Source organism: Cryphonectria parasitica (genome assembly GCF_011745365.1).
Source record: "Cryphonectria parasitica EP155 unplaced genomic scaffold M406scaffold_7, whole genome shotgun sequence".
Taxonomy (NCBI): domain Eukaryota; kingdom Fungi; phylum Ascomycota; class Sordariomycetes; order Diaporthales; family Cryphonectriaceae; genus Cryphonectria; species Cryphonectria parasitica.
The window spans coordinates 81,679-98,685 of NW_024468915.1; the positions used below are offsets into that span (position 1 = coordinate 81,679).

Below are 17,007 nucleotides of genomic sequence, written 5' to 3' on the forward strand. Positions count from 1 at the left end.
TTTGCATGAAAAGTTGATATTTTTTTCCTGTTTCATCTTACGAAGCTTATAAAATTATTGCCAAAACGCCAATCCCCACAAAAGAAAGGAAATTCGGTGCTGCGATGGACTTCGCACCGGACATTGTTGTCACCAACGCTGGTACAGTGTACGTTGGTGTAGGGGCAGTCATGGTGGTGTTGGAGGCGACAGTGACATTGTCCGGCTTGACCCCTGTGGCATTGCCTCCCAGGTACCAACTCCCTATATCTGTCAAATTCCCGTAAGAATTCAACATGGCGACATTCAAGCCGACATTGGATGTGGATGACCTAAAAGAGCCAAAGTAGGAATAATGAGTGACGTTTCTGGTCAGAGCCTGGGTTAGTATCGATGTTGGTCGTTAATAGTGTGGGCAGAAAGGGGTGAACGTACTCATTCGTGTCCAGGTAATTCAGGGTTGTTTGGAAGAAGTCTTGCGTTTCGTTTAGACTCGCGTTGTCCAATGCGAATTCGGTTACCCATATCTTCTTGTCTGGATAGATGGTCAAGACGTCCGCGATATGGCTGGTCAACCCATCGAAGCTGCCATACCAATGTATAGGGATGAAGTCGAAGGTGCAGCCACCGTCACAAGCCTCTGTGAAGTTGGACAACCAAGTGAATCCAGAGGAACCACCAGTTACAGCTGGGGCCCCGAGAGAGATGCCCAACTTCGCCAGGGGTTCCATCTGCTTCTTCCAGTACTTTGCGGCATCAGACGGGTCGATGTCGCTGCCTCCAGTGTCTGCTGTATTATCCGGTTCGTTGAAGCCCATAGCATAGGTGATGTTTCTTCCTTGGACGACCTGCGCCGTCACGTTTTCGAGGAAGGTTGTGTCGCTGAAACTCGAGGGGGCACCCCATAACATGGGCACAAACTCTAGTGATGAATGGTTCACATATTCTGGATTCGGGTACATCTTGTAGTTGTAGTACCACGTCAGATCGTTTCCTGGTCGAATCCATATCTGGTTATCCTCTGGGTAGTTGGAATTGGGTATATAGATCAAACCACGCTTGGTAGAGGTGTGGAACTGCGATGTTATGGCGGCAGCAAGCATGGGCAGCAGGCCCAGAAACAACGATATGCACAGCATTGCTAAAACAACTCCTCTTTAAGACAACAGGATGGTGTGGAAGGACATGACTGTCAGAATATGTTCATGAGCGCAAGACGGGGTACGGCTAGTATAATTAGGTGGAGGGTTAATAATCGGAATGACATTTTGAGATAGGGTCTGAGTGGCAAAGGCATAGTATACACATCCGACCTAGACCTTTTGATGACCTCGTCAAGTGTCTGCAACAAGTTCTCGGACCGACACAGCATGGTGGGCCCGAGTCAAAGGGTCTTTCTCGATAGCAGCTTGGGCAGAGAGCACGGCGTACAGAAGTGATGGGGCGCGGGTATCGAATTCTGCCCAGCATATCCGAATCTGACTCGTTGACTAGTTGCATAGTAGTAGTCGAAGCTGGTCATTCGTCGTCAGAGACAAAATAGGTAGTTTTGCGACAAGAGACAAAAAAAAAAAAAAAAAAAAACTATAGCGGGAAAAACCGTAAGATACATATTAGCCCGCGAATCCACACCATAAGGTTGTTTTTCAAAAGAAGAGTATGATCATTATCTGCAAACGGAACCGGGAAGTGGGACAAGTCAAGTGGTGATATCCCGGACCGAGTCATTTCTCCTTCTCTCTCACTCTCACCAAAGACACCAAAGACAAGATGTCTGCCACCTTTTAATAGTCTGCAAACGGAATACAATGTGAAAAACTATCGGTTCAAAACTGGAGCCGCTCTTGCATTGCTTGTCCCGACATTATGGGACTGGAGGAAAATCCCGTCATCGGGCACTAATTTGGTGAGATCCGACCCGCTCATTTTTGACCGGATGATAACAGATGTGAAAAGATACTATAATAGTCTGACATACTGAAAGTGACAATCAGTAGCCTCGAATGCTAAATTAATTAGACTGGGCTTTTTTAACTATTATGTGGCGTGGAATTCAAGCCCGGGTTATGCCCGGCTACGTAGGCACAATAAGGCTTAACTCTTTGGTCAGAGGCTTAAAATTTGATGGAAGGGACTGGGGGAAAAATGAGGAAAGGGGGGGGGGGAGAGAGAGAGAGAGAGAGATGAAGAAAAGAGGAATTGACGATGGCCGCGTTGGAACAAGTCATCTATGAAGAGTAACTTATACGTGTATAATGTGCAACAATTGTATGAAAGAGTTACAGCAATTGACATTTGGGCTGCTTGAATCAAGATCGAAAGCAACGCTCTAATTATTCAAGAACAAAAATATTCATCTCTATCGAGTGAATCCTGATAGGTCAGTGGCCGCAGCATCGCATTGCTGCCACATGGCGACCTTTTTCACAACCATTTCACCATGGCCCTCCTTTTTCCAGGTCGGTTCCCATTGGGCCCTGGCTTCCCAGAAGTCCTTTTTTGCTGTGGTAGATGCGTCCACCCACGGCTTGCCTCCTACGCCGTCCGCAAAGGCGCCAGAAGTCCCTCCCACGCCCAAAGACATAATTAGATAGAATGGGCGGTCGAAGGGGGTGGCGTGACTTGTCCCGGGTCCATCCCATGGATCTACAATTCTTGTTCCATTCTCGAATGTCGTGCCGAAGCCTCCAAGGTTGAAAAAGTCGGTGGCGAACTTGAGGTATGTGACCTGAGCCAGACGGCTGTCGACCCATGTAAAGAGGTAGTTTGGTGTCCACTCAAGGCCGAAGGTGTGGAAGTCGTCGTTATATGTTGCGTGCAAGGCTTCTCGAGAACCAGTAGTGTGCTGCCAACGGTCCGTGCTAGGATCCGGGCCCCAGTGTAGAGAGCTCTGGAGCAACTGGTTCCCCAGGCCGTCGCCGTAGGAGTAATTGTTGCCCCTCACTACCCCAACGTCGACTTGACCGGACGCGGGCCAAGTACCATAGTAGTCTTCTGCTGGGTACATGAAAAACTGCGAAAGGAGCCAGTCGCCGGCGGCGAGTTTGGCAGTGATCTCGACCCGACCATATCTGATGACGGCGAAGTTCTTGGTGCTGATCCGGCCAGACTTGACAGGCTGGACAATCTCTCCTGCTGTAAGATTGGCAGATAAGACACAGGCGTCCGATAACGGTGTTTCAGTGCAGGTGCCATCTGCAGTCAAGTTGGTGATGCTGGTGGTCTCAAGGTAACTTTCGTTTTGCAGAGTCGGCGTGAAAACGAGCTGTCCGTCGCGGACAAACACGTTTTCATCACCACCGGTTGTCAACTCAAACTCGCCATTGCTGTGGTTAGCTAATGTGTTAGCACAATGAAAAAGGGCGTGCGAACAGGACAACCATCTGTTTGGATTATCTTACCCAAAGCCACCTGTTTCGACATCCTTGGTCCATATCGTTGAATTGAAACCATTCGAGAAATCATCCACAAAAACTTGGCAATATTGGTAGTTGCTGACCGAGGCATAACCAGACCAGGATAACAGTGCAATAGCCGCCAGACCAACGAGGAGGCCAAAGATTGGGATCAGCGTGATCCAGATCCCTCGAGGGTCTTTTTCTCTCAGTTCTGGTCGGTCAATGGTACCCTTTCTGATCCTCCGCGAGCGAAAATAGGGACGAGGATGGTAGGTCTCTGCACTGCGAACAGAATGGCCTACTGACATGAACTTGAACTGTCTCGCTCGTGGGGTGCCGATTGTGAAACGCTCATTGTATGAAGGTAGATGTTGGACACTGAAGGACCTCTTGAATACAGGAGCTTGTGTCAGCACAGCACCACTTGCAGTACTGTTGATACTTCCGCTCCTCGGTGAAGCCATGATGAATGAATAAATTATTAAACAGATGTCCAAACGAGTTTTGATGAGCTTAGATTTGCGGGTCAGAAGAAGAGGGAGGAGCAGATGGAGGAATTAGTCCGTAATATTAATCTATCACTACAAGCTTATGAGGAAAGCCAATTATAATCTTTTGTTCTTCCCTCGATGAGGCGACTTTCCCATGTAGTCATGTTAATGGAAGGATGCTCCCCGGTACGTACATTATCAACAAAAGGCGAGTCAGGATACTGATCAGGACACGATCCGTGTCCTGACGAATAAAGCCGAGGAAGAGGCTGCTTTGGCAGTAATGACAGTGTCAGTAGAAGACGCGACGCGATGCGACGGCCCTCTGAAAATGCTCCGGGATGCGAGACAAGTTCCATCTTGCGGCTTGCCTGGTCTTCAGAGCAAGACAGCGCTATACAATGTTCAATCAAGGACAGACGATGCAAATGGTTCAAAGAGACAAGGCAGCTTGTCTTGGCGCTGGCTGATAAGATTCGAAGATGCTAAAACAAAAGTTCTTGACTCGAGCGATGACAAAGTGATATTGTCCTGTTCAGTTCAATAAATATAATACCGAAAAAAGACATACTTCGAAGGCGTAGGCAAAGAAAGGGCACTAAAGGGCTCTAGTCCGCACGTCGCTTGGTAGACAACCGCCACCTTTATGGTTATCTAGCGGCAAGGCTGAACTTCGGGTCGGGTAAGAAAAAAGAAGAGAGATCCAGACACTAAAGGATCGCGTGCTCGTTTTTAGCGGCAACTATTCTTGATGCGCGCCTGCACTGGGTTTGTGTTTACCCGGCTAGCTGCAACGGTTGTCCCCTCTCTACAGCAGTCACCCGTGGTCGCCAAGAATACGCTTGTTCTTATGTATTCACAGCTTTGGTCCAGACCGTTGCACCCTTTGCACACCTCAATGAGGCCGACATCCGGTTGCTTAGCTCGTAGTGCCCGTCTCTAATGGGCGAGGGCCGAGATTGTCCTCAATTAATAATATCACGTCTATCGATGATGCGCACAATAATTTTCTATTGTGCTGTGAAAATTAATTCAAGACTCTGATGCCCAATACCTTTCAGGATGATCAAGACCAAGGTGTTGTTTGCGAGGGCTTGTTGTGCGAGGGCCGTGCACGGCCCGCCAGCCAGCCAACAGCTAGACCTGTTGATAGCCTCAGTTAGCTGCCCTCGGGGCCTTTCCTCTTTTTTTCTCTTCCCTCCTCAGCGCACAGCAATATGAGCCCTCTAGCCCTCGCGTACTTTGTAACTTCTTCCAATGCACTCTTGCATGTTGTGTACTAAATGCTCATAGAGCGTGTTGTTCTCATACGGCCTCTGTCTTGAGCAGATGTGCCAGGGCAATGCCATTTCGGTCGTTGTAATTATGCTTATTTGCTGATGTTGCTCAATGGGGTCCATCGAGGCTATGCTATCCTTGTTGAAGAAGATCAAAAAGTGACCAAGATCTTTGCAATGAGCGCTGTGTGTTTTTGAGGAAGGTTTCCCAGACCTCATTGTTGATATTGCATGGTCAAGGTGTTGGTGCCGATAGGGTGAAGTCCATGGATTCCAATCCCATAATTAGATATTGAGAAGGTGCATACCACATTCTTGGATGCAAAAGCTCACATGTCTTATTCTATTTCAACTTTGCTTCGGCCGTCTTGCACAAAGCTGCCAACACGGACTTCTCTGTCAGGGCATTGATGCTGCTGGCGATCAAGACGCACAAGTCTTTTGCAACAATGTCAGGCACTCCATGTTAGACTGTCTCTAGTCGGGAGTCTGACCATGAAATCTGGCTCTAACAGCACAAAAAAAAGGGGATTAATGAAACCAGGTGTCATCATCTCGGAAAATACTGGGCATATATGCCAAGATCCGCGAGATCCTGGTTTGAAGTACCTCTAATGCTGCTCCCTATGTTGATTAGAGTTCAATAAAAAGCTAATTCAAGGCCCTGTTATCCTCCAACGGTCAATACGCAAAGTATGCATGACTAGATCCCAGAGGCTTGTGACATAATTACCGTCTTCGACATCTTGAAACAGCCATAAGACGATGGCCCACCTGGAGCAATGGTGGCCAAGTACCTATCAGCAAGCACCAGGCAATGTTGAGACAGATGATGCCTGTGCGTAGGCGTCAGTGAATATTCGGGTGCATACAACTCTCAGGGTATAATTTTCACACTTCGCCACCCAGGCAGTACATACTCGCCAAGTGAACTTATTATTACTTCTCCTATATTTACGCATTTTTTTATTAAAAAGATATATTTATTACAGACAGGTCTGGCTCACTTTCTGGTATCTATTCACTAGATTGGCATTTATTTATCAAAAAGAGTCTGATTTCAGCCTGGATTCTGTATGGTATAGCATGTATAGCCTAGGTGGCGAAGTGTGAGAATTATACCCTGGGAGTTGTAGGTGGAAATGCACCCCAGGCCCGAAAAGATGGCGGGCGACTCTGTTATTGGTCGCATTAGAAGTGCTGAATGTGCGAGGGCCAGCGGTTTCTTTTTACACCGAATGTCGCGATCAGATTACCTTTCCACCTTGAACGCTGCTCCAATTGTACCCCGTGAACCCTGTGCTTGCCGAGCCAATAGCAGAGTTTCAGATTTCTCGTACTTCCATCTGGCGCATCTCATCACATTGTCTTTTGAAGTACCATGGCGGCAGTGTGTTTCCGCTACTAATATACTACTGGACATGATTACGACTGCCAGCTGCTATGCTATTCGGGATGGCTGTCCCTCTGGCAATGGCGAAATTGTCAGCAACGTAAGTTCAAGAAAGACGTACCACATCACTTGACCAGTTTTTAACAAGCCGGTTGGTCGAGGCTGGTCTCTCTGTTATTGGGAAGACAACCATGACAGTGAGTCCAGAGCTGTAGTCGAGGATAGACCTGCTGTTGTGAGTTTGTTTACCGAGCCCACCTGTACCCGAGAGTTTTTGGGCAATAGATTTGTCAAGCCCATATACATAGCGTGATTAACGGTAACAGAATGTATTTCAGTTGATATGGAGCAGCGGCTGTGCAGGATGATCAACCAATGAGAGCATGGGGCTAACCAGCGTACATTCTCAGCGGTTAACTACAAGCCCGGCGACAGAGGCGAGGGCGAGACGACAAGTATCCCATCATGCCGCTAGAACGCAGAAGCCAGTGGTCAGGTTTTGTGTTGATTACTGCAATCTCTAACTTGAGTGAGATGGTGATCGGGCTCTCTCGATATTGAGCAATGGTAAGTGCCTAGGTACCGAAGCACAGAATGCTGACCCCAGTATTACGAAAATATACTATAGTAGAGGCTGAGCTTGCATGGTCCTCTGTGTCCTCGTGGCCATGAAAGCCAGGGCAGCGCTAGTAGGGACCTATGCTTTCCTGTATATAGCAAACATCTGCAGCTTAGCAAGCCCCAATGCAACACCACCCCGCCTCACTGTTACAATAAAGCAGTGTAATGGGGGAGTTACTTTTCGTAGGATACACACCTGCTTCACTATGGCTAGTTCCATTCCGAAACATAGTTCAAAGCCGCCACGATGGGACGTAAAATAGCTTTAGTCTGCAAGACCGGCACGGCTAAGCCGCACTGTATCGGCGTGTATTAATATGCTTCAGAAGTACGTAAAGTAATCAGGTGGAAGACTCAGGGGCTATTGCGGGTTCAGGCTCCTGACCAGGGACAGAATTGCGTGGAGCTTGGGATGTAAAAGTGTAAAAGCAATCGAAGTATGACGCGTTCCAATCTCCGCGGCATTGACATGACTAGACTAATTCCGAGGCCAGATGTGCGAATTGTGCGAGTTGTGTAAAGAAACAGATGGATTCACAAGATAATCACCATGTATATATTGAATTGGACGTCCGATTCAACACAATGCTCCCTCCATGACCAGACTTTTCTTATTACAATAGTTGGCAGCAGCAGCGCAGTGCAGCAGAACCCTTTTCGTCACTCGCCCAACCTCTCGGCACTGCCTATATTAAGAAGTTTTATTGCGGCAACCAACCAAGCCACTGCAGTGCACGCCAACGACACGATTCAAAATGCATTCCAATTCTGTTTTGTTTGGCCTTTCTGCCGTTGCCAACCTCGCCTCGGCGACTGCGACTGTACGAACTCTGTATCAGGGCAACGGCAGTACGACCTGGGTGGAGAACTTGCGGGTTAGGTCCAATGGCAATGTCCTTGCAACCCAGATCGGCCCCCCCGCCAACCTCCTCTCCTTCGACCCAAGCCAGGAAGACCCAGAAGCTGTCCTCATCAGCACGTTCCCCTCTATCCTGGGCCTGAGCGGGATTACCGAGGTCAGCCACGATGTATTTTATATCACAGGCGCCAACACTACAGGCTCGAACATCTCCGACCCCCCCAAAAACGCCACCAAAGTCTGGAAGGTAGACTTTAACCAGGGGGACGGCAACAACCCGGCTATCGAGCTTATCGCCGAGCCTGTCCTCCCGCTCGTGACCGACTTCAACGGCCTGACCACGTTCAATGAGACCATCATTCTGGCCTCCGCCACCTTCCAGGACACGGTCGTCGCCATGAACGTTGACACCGGCGACTACTGGACCGCCTTCGAGGACTCCCTCATGTCTTCGATTAACGGTATCAAGGCTGCCGCCGACGGCTACCTGTACTGGACCGGATCGAGCGGTCTGGCACGTGCGCCTCTGTACGACAACCTGACCCTCGGCACTGCTGAGCTGATATACGATGGCTCCTATGATGATTTCGCCATCTCGTACAATGGGTTTGCTCTTGCACAGAACGGCACGAGGTATGCGTACATGGCATCCAACGAGGACACTATTCAGCAGCTCGTCTTTAACGACGTCACTGGAAACGTCAGCTCCGCCTCTGATGTCGCGGGTACAACTAATGCGACGGAGTGGGGCAAGTCAACTGGGTGCGATTTTGGCCGTACCACTTGGCAGAAGAACAAGGTCTACTGCACAACGGGCGGCGTTTTGACCACTGGGTCGACCGTCGGCGGTCAAGTTTTCGAGATAACCGTCTATTAAATAGCAAGGTAGAAGCGTTCAATGCATGATAGCGGGTTTGTCCTTGTCATGAAGGGGATATTAAATATAAATCCTTTCCATTCAACACGAGAGGAAAAGACAATGATCATTTGAAGTCAGGCTTTGATATTGTCGTGATGAGTGTCATACCTTGTGAAATGATTTTAGACTCCTGCATGTCCTTGCCAGGCATACCTGAAAACAGATGAGTGTTTAGATACCTACTTGGATATTCGGGTCCTACAGCATTACTTGGACACCTTTATGTGTCTCTCTCTTCTTGCTTCTCACCTCTTACACAAGCTCTGTGTAATTGTTTGTAACTCCCCTCCCCCGTAGTAAAAAAAGAAAAAAGAAAAAAAAAGAGGAAGAATGAGTGAATTAGATGACCAGAATCATCATCATCGCGTGAGATTGGACTATAGCTCTTAATATACTGTATTCTTCTGCATAAATATCACGGAACATGTGCGAGTTGGAATGCAGCTTTGGTAATTCTGGACACCACCTTCCTCCCATGACTGCCACTTCTTGGGATGTTTCTTCCCACTGATCAATTCTAGAGCGATTACTTGGAAGAGAAGACTCTAGCTTGTCTTGTCGGGACCATCTTCATTCAGACGAGTCGGATACTCTCCGCTGGACCACCCACCGTCAGCTCTCCCGAGATTAATCCGTAGTGGTATGCTTCACCAATAAGAATGTAGCTCCTCAGCTCCACGGCCCCTTCGCCGGGCTGCTGCTCTTGAGCCTCGGGCTCGGCCGATCTCACCACAAATGGCGTCCTGAAGCCGGAGAAGATACACACCTGGTCGCCTTGCCGGGTGCCTGGCGGCGCCAGGCCGAAGTGACCGTCTGATGATATGAAAAAGCGCCGTTCCTTTGTCGCAGTATGGCAGAGACTTGCGTACTCTAGCCCTATATGATGGTCTTCCAGTGATATCATCCAGCTCGCAGGCAACCCAGAGCGCATTACCCTCGAGAGCAGCAGGAACGCCTCGAAACTCTTGTGGAGGGCGGCACTAGGCGCACCGAAGCTGGCGGCGAGCGTATGCGCCAAACGTGTCCTCCATGGCTCAGGCCTGCTGTCTGTCTGTTCTGCGGCGGCTTTGGCGGCTTTGGTTGTCTGGCTTTCGTCTTGCTGCTCTTTTTGAGATGCCCTGGAGAGCTCCAGCACCTCATCAGGCCAGGCTTCCTGCTCCGGGTCGTACCCCAAAAAATTGACGTCTCCCGAGAGAATTGGGCTACTTAGCACCGACACGTTGTCCACAAAATGACCCTCGAGTGAAAGGGCCCCTTGGCAGCCTTGGTCCCAACTGACCGTGACTTGTGTTCCCCTGATCGTGTAGTAGTCGGCCTCTCGAGCGTCATACCAGAAGCTGCCGAACGCCGCAGGAAGACAAGTCCAGTCTGGGACCCACGAGGGGAGGTTTAAAGATCGGCGGTACCCCATGCCGGCAAAGGCGAGGGTGGGCATCGCCTCGCCTTGGAGGATGGCTCCTTTCGCGGCCCGAACATACAGGTCCTCGACTTTGATGGTATAGTCAGGCTTCAAGGCTGCAGTGTTCATACCTGCTACGTGAGGCAGCCCCAGAATAGCAAAGATGCGATCTCGAGGGTCCGTAGTCCGACAGGTATCAAATGACCGCAGAATCCACGTGAAAGCTGCGGACGTATCGTGGCCATAAGTGCGTAAGTTTTCCAGGCGACAGACGTGAGCCCCACGATCCGACGCAGCCAGGAGCCGCTGTTTCTCGACACGACTGATTCCAGCCTGGTGCAGCTGCGTACCGATATTAACCGACGACTTGTTGGCCCATTGGCACGTCTGGACCATGTCACTCCACGACGCAGCATGTCGGCCGCAGATCATGACAGGATTCGTGCCGAGCACGACCTCCTGGATGACCCAATAGCGGTAGAACCAGGGTCGCAGGAAGAGGCGAAGCAGGTAGAGCCAGACCTGCCTGTCAAGGCCTGCTCGCAGACACGCCGCTGCGAGCTCGTCTTGTCCCGAAAAGTTGAGATGATCGCCGACGATACTACGGAACCGGTTGAAATCGCCCGCGAGATCTAGCGCCCTGGCCGCATCGTCGTCTGCCTCGCCGACAAAGACGACGACCTGACGGGCCCGTGAATAGACCTGTCCCATCAGCGTGACTTGGTTGGCCCGCTCGTCGAGGTCATTCTGGTTGATGCATACGGCGTCGATCCACAGGTAGAGTGTGGCACCTGGCTGGACGAGCGTACTGACTATGGCCAATACTGCCTTGTTGTATTCGATAGTGTTGCCCTCGTATCTCTCGGCTTCATTCTCGGCTTCATTCCAGCAACCGTCTGGATGGCGCTCGAAGCGACCGATAGGCGAAGGATCTCCCCACGCATAGGAAATAGCGAGATACTGCGGATCTTCATCTGCCAGTGATACGGGGATCAGGCTGGCTCGGAAGCTCTGGCCGTGGCCATCATCTCGACGAGTACATGTGATCTTCAGCACTCGGATCTCTTTCTTGGTGACATCGAGAGGCGCATAAAGCGGTCTATTGCCCACTGGCGGCTCGCGTGCGTCCCGACACCAGAATGACGAGCGGTCTCCAGCAAGGTAGCTCCAGAGAAATGCCTGCTTGAGGAAGGCAGCGTGGGATGTCCTGTTGCGAGCGTACTCGCAGGCGGTTGGTACGCTGTCCTCAGGCGATAGACCAGACAGGTGGGCTGGCACTGTCCAGAGCTGGAGTTCTTGCTGCTCTGGGATGCGCTGCTCTTCGCGGATGAATAACGCTTCTAGGATCTCTGCATCGCTTTCGAACTGCAGAGAACCTAATGTCTTGCCCTCGCGGCCTTGACCAGGCTGGGACTGCTGGGATGAGGCTGCTGTGCTGGGGTCTTTTGTGTCTAGCACGTGTTCGCTAGGTCGACTTGCATTGTCATTCATAGTCTCGGAGTTGCAACAGCTCTTAGAAGAGTGAGACATTCTACTCGAGAGACCATTGAGCAGGTGATTTGAAGAATAGATTCAGTCGTGTTCTATCTCTTGTCGCTTTGTCGGGCTCCGAGCACTGGCGAGCATTCTTTAAGGGCAAATCTTCGTATACTAGGACACCCTAATGGATGAAAAGAGGGGAAGCAAGAAAGGAAGGGCAGTACGTAGTGATAAGAAGGCCTGCTAGTTGATTGAACAGGGCGGAGGGCGTAATCTTTGCACCAAATTGTTAGCAGCTCTCGTCAACCGGGGTTTGTGGCGTTTTAGCCGAGCGCTAAATGTTCAGCTCAAGAGCATCTGCCTCGTAACTCGTTGGGGGTTCCAATCCTGCACCAGATCCACCAACCTAAGTTTTGTTTGACCGCAGAACCGAAAGAGATAACACTGCACACGTAGGGCCTCGCATGGGTTGACATTGTGCCTGCTCGAGGAGGCCCAGGCATTCCCATATATTTGGAGAACTTGGTGCACGTGTGCGTGACAGCGTTCATGACGGTATCCGAAGTAGTCTGGTCTGCGGCAAAAGCAATATTGTGAGCAATGCGACGTTCGAGCGCAAGAGTTTGGATCTGCACGAGAACTTCCCCTGAGATGGTCGTGTTCAAGTGTAGGAACCCAAACGAGAGACGTCCTGAAGTCCAGTATGAATGAGAGTCACATCCTTGGTCTTGATCACGAACAAGGTGGACGAATGTCACGAAAACTACATCATGGTTGTGAAACCGAGGTTGCCTGTCATGATGGTGTCCCTCACGGCAAGAGGGGCATCTCAGCATGATGATAGCCATAAGCTCTCTGCTCCGATAACCTGGTGACCCTAGCACAGCTTGTAACTCCGCCTCGGGGCTGAGTTTATCGAGTTGAAGGCTGTGGGCGGGCAGTGCCGCCTGTGGGCCATTGACATGTGACTCAGCCCTCATCGCCCTCATGATGCTATATGTGGCCATGACCCTCACCAGCCCGCCACACTTGAGTCCCCTGCTTGTGAGGCCTTCCCGTTCATGATCACTGACCTGTCTGGGAGCCTGGGCTCCACGCTTGTTGCCCCTGGACGTTGATCTTGGGACACTTAACAAACCGCGATGTTTGCAAATTCAGGGCTATATACCTCAATAAAGGACAAGAACGGCCTCTTCTCCGCCTCTTTAGCGGAATGAGCTGGTGCCAGAGTCCTGACTGATGCAGAACTGGGGGCAATGGTGATGATGTCACGTATCTGTCTGCTCATCTAGATTAATGTTCTTGATGACGCGGCTTCTTCTTCTATTTCAAGCCTTGTTGAACCCTTTGTTGAGAGCGTGAATGGTGATCTGAGCATATGACTAGAGTGGTCCGTAACCGTTTGAGGGATAAGAGAAAAGAGAAGCTGGGTGAAGTCGAAGTCTAGGCTAACTTGTACGGCCAGCTACAGAATTGGACGCTTCCGCCACGGACTACTGGCATCCTTCGAGGTTATGAAAGGATGGAAAGCTATTGGGCGTGACGTTGCAAAAGTGCTATGACGATATGTGCGATAGCGAACAGGCGAAGCTTGCTCATGTCTTGCGTGATTGATGTCAGACACAAAATATGTGGCAACCGTAACTAAGTACTTTAGAAGAGCAAAGCCAACCCCCCCCCCCCCCTCCTCGGCCCAAATCACACTAAGAGTACACGGACATGTCATAAGGGTTGTTTGCTTCTCTCATAATGACAGGCTTCTTCTTGTTTCAGCATCGTACGATAGGATATCCGGACTTTGGCAAGCGCCGTTATGAGATGTGGATGAACAGGAACCCTGCAGCTAGTCCTCGGCAACGGGCATTTAGGAAGACTGGTGAGTCCGTCATTCTCGCCAAGAACAATACCACCTCACGTCTTGCTCGGTTGGAGGGACCATCCGTATCCGAGACTACGCTGAGGAGCATATGACAGGTCATTACGCTGTTACTGAAACCGGCAGGAGTGCGGATCACCATTGACCGTGCAGCTGCATACACACAGACGATGTGACTTGGTTCACAGTGTCCGCGACAGCTAATCAATAGCTTCTGACACTAAGAGACGACTTGGTCTGCCTATGGAACAGCAACACGTGCTGTTTCCAACGCATACTGGTCGGCCACGCAGGCACGGTCGGAACCGTTCTGTTTTCACACGACGGCAAGAGCTTAGCTTCGGGCATCTTTTGACTTCGAGTGGTCCTTGAACACCGAGACAGAGCAGCGGGAGCTTGATAGCTATCATGACCGGGTCTCACATGCAATATTTCCCTCAGATACTCGTTCGATCTCTCCAGAATCTGACGAAACGACTGTCTGTGTAATTAGGGACTTGATTTATGATGAAGCAAGTAGAAGACGAAGAAAGGAGAAGGCATACAAGCCTGGTCAGAACGAAGAGACAGAAATACAGCACAGTTGCACTACAGTTTGTGTGGAACATGGAAAAGAGCATCCAAGTGCTCCGAGATCACAGAAATATGTAGAGTCTATCACCTTTTCCAGCGATGGGCTCTATTACTAACTTGGCGGCGGGCGGCGATGACAGGGGGCTTATAATCTGGAAGCTGAGGAAGAATCAGGAGGTCGGCCTGTTAATTACAACCACATATCCAAGTCCACGAGGCAATTATCTCCGACAATATCAAGAACACAACCAACTACGAACAAACTTGTAGCCTGGGGCCGAGAAAGGTGGGCCAAGGAGGATGTCAAATCCCGGGCTTAATCAGTCGACGGGTCAGGTTTGCTCATGCGGTAGACGTTGTACCCCAAGGATTACAGCCTGAGCAACCACGCCCGCAGTAAGATTTATTCTTGGCTCTCCTGAGTAAACTCGGAAGATGAGTGACGTTTAGTACAAAGGATGATCAGACATGCGCAAAGCTTGCGCTATATAGTATGGAATTGGTATGTATAGAAGTAAATATGTACACCAGAATACCCAAGCACACACTCATCTCATCCTCTCAGAAGCGTAGAGTCTCGGCCTCAAAGAAAACATGGCTTCGACACCTCACTTTGAGCCATCTTTTTACACGTACTTAACAGTGACAGTGTTGCCTGAGGCGGAAGACGAGGTCAGGATGTTGCCATCGCTATCCTCCACGTCCATGTAGATGGGGTCATCCCCAGGCGACAGGGTTCCGGTCTTGGTGGTAGCGATGGCGTCCTCGAAGGTGACACTGCCAAAGTTGGCGAGACCCTCATTCACAGCATCGTCGACGACAAGATCCTCCTCGATCCACTCGGCGTCCGCGAGGCAAAGCTCGTACGTGGACGTCACAGTCTTGCTGTAGGACTTGCCACTTGCAGCATTAGACATGGTGACAACGCCCTCAGTAGTAGAGCTGGCCGTAACGTTGACAGTGATGACCTGTACAAGTTGTGATTGGTTCATGATTAGTCTGGGATGATTCCAGGTTTTAGGAGAGGGCAGGGGATGTGGCAGCAGGTATCGTAACTTACATCACCCGTAGCAAGGTCACCAATGTCAATCTCAACCGTATCACCGGGGTACCACTCATACCAGGCGTACCAGGAGACAGTTCCGGACTCGTCGATCGTTCCATCTACACCTGCCTGCCACAGACCAGTACCGCAGCTGTAGCCGTCGATGCCAATCCAGGTGGAGGCAGTGTGGTCTGTAGCATTGACCTGGTCACCGTCGGTCGGCTTCTTGACGGTGGGCAGGGTGAACGAAGCCGACACCCCAGTGATGGAGCCCTCGTCGGTCTGAGCGACCACACCAGCCCAGTTCGCGTTGTACTCGTCATCGGTGCTCGCAGAAACGGCGGTCGAAGTCGAAGTCGAAGTGGCGGTGGCGGAGGGGGCGGAGGTGCTGAAGGTGGTAGCACTGGCCGCCTTGGCCGTTGCAGAGGCCTGGCCGCCCCCGTAACCACCACCGAAACCTCCGTAACCGCCGAAACCACCCTGGCCCCCACCAGAGCTGAAGCCTTTGCTGTGGCCCTTGTGCATAAGACGCGCATGACGGTTCAGGCGCGCCTCGCGGGCAAGATTGGACACCTTGTGAACATTCGACGCCGGGGCCGGGGCGGCGATGGCAGTGGCGGCGAGCGCGCTGAGAACGGCGGCAGATAGTCTCATTGTGAAAACAAAAATCGAGGTGATATATAAAAAGATGAAGTGAACGGGGATACAAGAAGGGATAGTGGTGGCTACTATCTTCAAAATGATAATATACTCGATCTGGCCGAGGGACAAGAGAAAAGAACGATAGGATGCGACTTGTGCTTGCAAACCTGTGCAGATGCTGAGCCCCGAAATAATTCTATGTACAACACTCACAGGCACTCAGCTTGGTTTTATAAGAGAGGGATGTTGGGCCATTTCGGATCATTCTGAATAAGGGTTGATAGGAGGATTCCCACAGGATGCCCACTTTCGGCCAATTAATCCATCAATCCTCTTCGTCGCTGTGCAGGAATCACGACATCTAGAGATTGCCAGGGCCATGATCGGGGCTTACGGCTCCTAATCCCTCCCGTTTCGCACTCGAGGGGGCGCTGCCAAAGGACTAAGCCCCCAAGCAATATTCATGATATATGGGAGGGAAGGGGAGGGGGGGGACGCGGCGGGGTTGCAACGAGATGAAGGGTTCCCACCTCCAACACGCGAATGCTTAGACTTTGCCTCCGTGTAGACGAACGATATTAAGCCTCGAAAAGTGGACATTCTTCTTGAAAGAGCATTCGCCATGAGATCCACCAATGAAATACGGTAGACCCGGTGCATGATGGACCCGCAGCCGCATGATGGACCCGCAGACGCATGAAGGAGCAATGCTCCTCGCCGTCTGGTGTTTATGAGGGTGTCGTCGTCCACATTGCTGTCCACCTCTAAGGATGACAGCAGAATCGGAGCGCGATATGCTGTGCGATATCACATAGAGCTCAATGGCCAATTCTCCACGCCCTTGTAGTTCTCCTGCCCAGATGAATACGGAGGAATGACGCCGAAACACACTTGCTTAATACGGCGGCAAAACAAAAGTGACAAGACTGACATCCCTGAATGTTTCAATCCCTGAGCTACTCCCTACAATGTTTCAAAGAAAAGTGGGGGCGCTTTCTAAACTTTGTTTTCCTGCTGGCGTGCTTTCCAGGCTACCCTTGACTTATCCAAAGCTAA

At 50.6% G+C, this 17,007-nt stretch overlaps 6 protein-coding genes across 6 annotated transcripts; 1 reads left to right on the forward strand and 5 right to left on the reverse strand.

Moving 5' to 3' along the window:
* Positions 1-3: 3 nt before the first annotated feature.
* M406DRAFT_323427 (uncharacterized protein) lies at positions 4-1,151 on the reverse strand. The gene is made up of 2 exons (XM_040919768.1): positions 415-1,151; positions 4-347 (listed from the first exon to the last, which is right to left on the reverse strand). Exons 1-2 carry the CDS (start codon positions 1,116-1,118, stop codon positions 47-49), a joined length of 1,005 nt encoding a protein of 334 aa, XP_040773069.1. The 5' UTR covers positions 1,119-1,151; the 3' UTR covers positions 4-46.
* Positions 1,152-2,338: 1,187 nt separating this feature from the next.
* On the reverse strand, positions 2,339-3,685 carry M406DRAFT_53331 (family 16 glycoside hydrolase; the record flags this gene model as incomplete). The annotated part of the gene is made up of 2 exons (XM_040924516.1): positions 2,339-3,305; positions 3,381-3,685. The coding sequence occupies 2 exons, from the start codon at positions 3,683-3,685 to the stop codon at positions 2,339-2,341; spliced, it is 1,272 nt and encodes a 423-aa protein (XP_040773070.1).
* Positions 3,686-7,914: 4,229 nt separating this feature from the next.
* M406DRAFT_352603 (uncharacterized protein) lies at positions 7,915-8,975 on the forward strand (the record flags this gene model as incomplete). The annotated part of the gene is made up of 1 exon (XM_040922703.1): positions 7,915-8,975. One exon carries the CDS (start codon positions 7,915-7,917, stop codon positions 8,893-8,895), a length of 981 nt encoding a protein of 326 aa, XP_040773071.1. The 3' UTR covers positions 8,896-8,975.
* A 536-nt stretch (positions 8,976-9,511) lies between these two features.
* On the reverse strand, positions 9,512-11,866 carry M406DRAFT_332492 (HET-domain-containing protein; the record flags this gene model as incomplete). The annotated part of the gene is made up of 1 exon (XM_040920747.1): positions 9,512-11,866. One exon carries the CDS (start codon positions 11,864-11,866, stop codon positions 9,512-9,514), a length of 2,355 nt encoding a protein of 784 aa, XP_040773072.1.
* A 3,024-nt stretch (positions 11,867-14,890) lies between these two features.
* Positions 14,891-15,645, reverse strand: M406DRAFT_233351 (concanavalin A-like lectin/glucanase; the record flags this gene model as incomplete). The annotated part of the gene is made up of 2 exons (XM_040915937.1): positions 14,891-15,232; positions 15,325-15,645. Coding segments are annotated over 2 exons (663 nt in total), but the record flags the coding sequence as incomplete, so codon positions are not given.
* A 29-nt stretch (positions 15,646-15,674) lies between these two features.
* Positions 15,675-16,109, reverse strand: M406DRAFT_323430 (uncharacterized protein; the record flags this gene model as incomplete). Its single annotated transcript, XM_040919769.1, is given in 2 exon segments — positions 15,675-15,695; positions 15,715-16,109. A coding segment is annotated over 1 exon segment (188 nt), but the record flags the coding sequence as incomplete, so codon positions are not given.
* Between the last annotated feature and the right edge of the window lie 898 nt (positions 16,110-17,007).

Coding starts and splice junctions, on each gene's coding strand:
- M406DRAFT_323427 (XM_040919768.1), bottom strand. CDS start 1,118: ATGCTGTGCATATCGTTGTTTCTGGGCCTGCTGCCCATGCTTGCTGCC. Junction 348..414: donor AATTACCTGGACACGAATGA/GTACGTTCACCC, acceptor GGCTCTGACCAG/AAACGTCACTCATTATTCCT.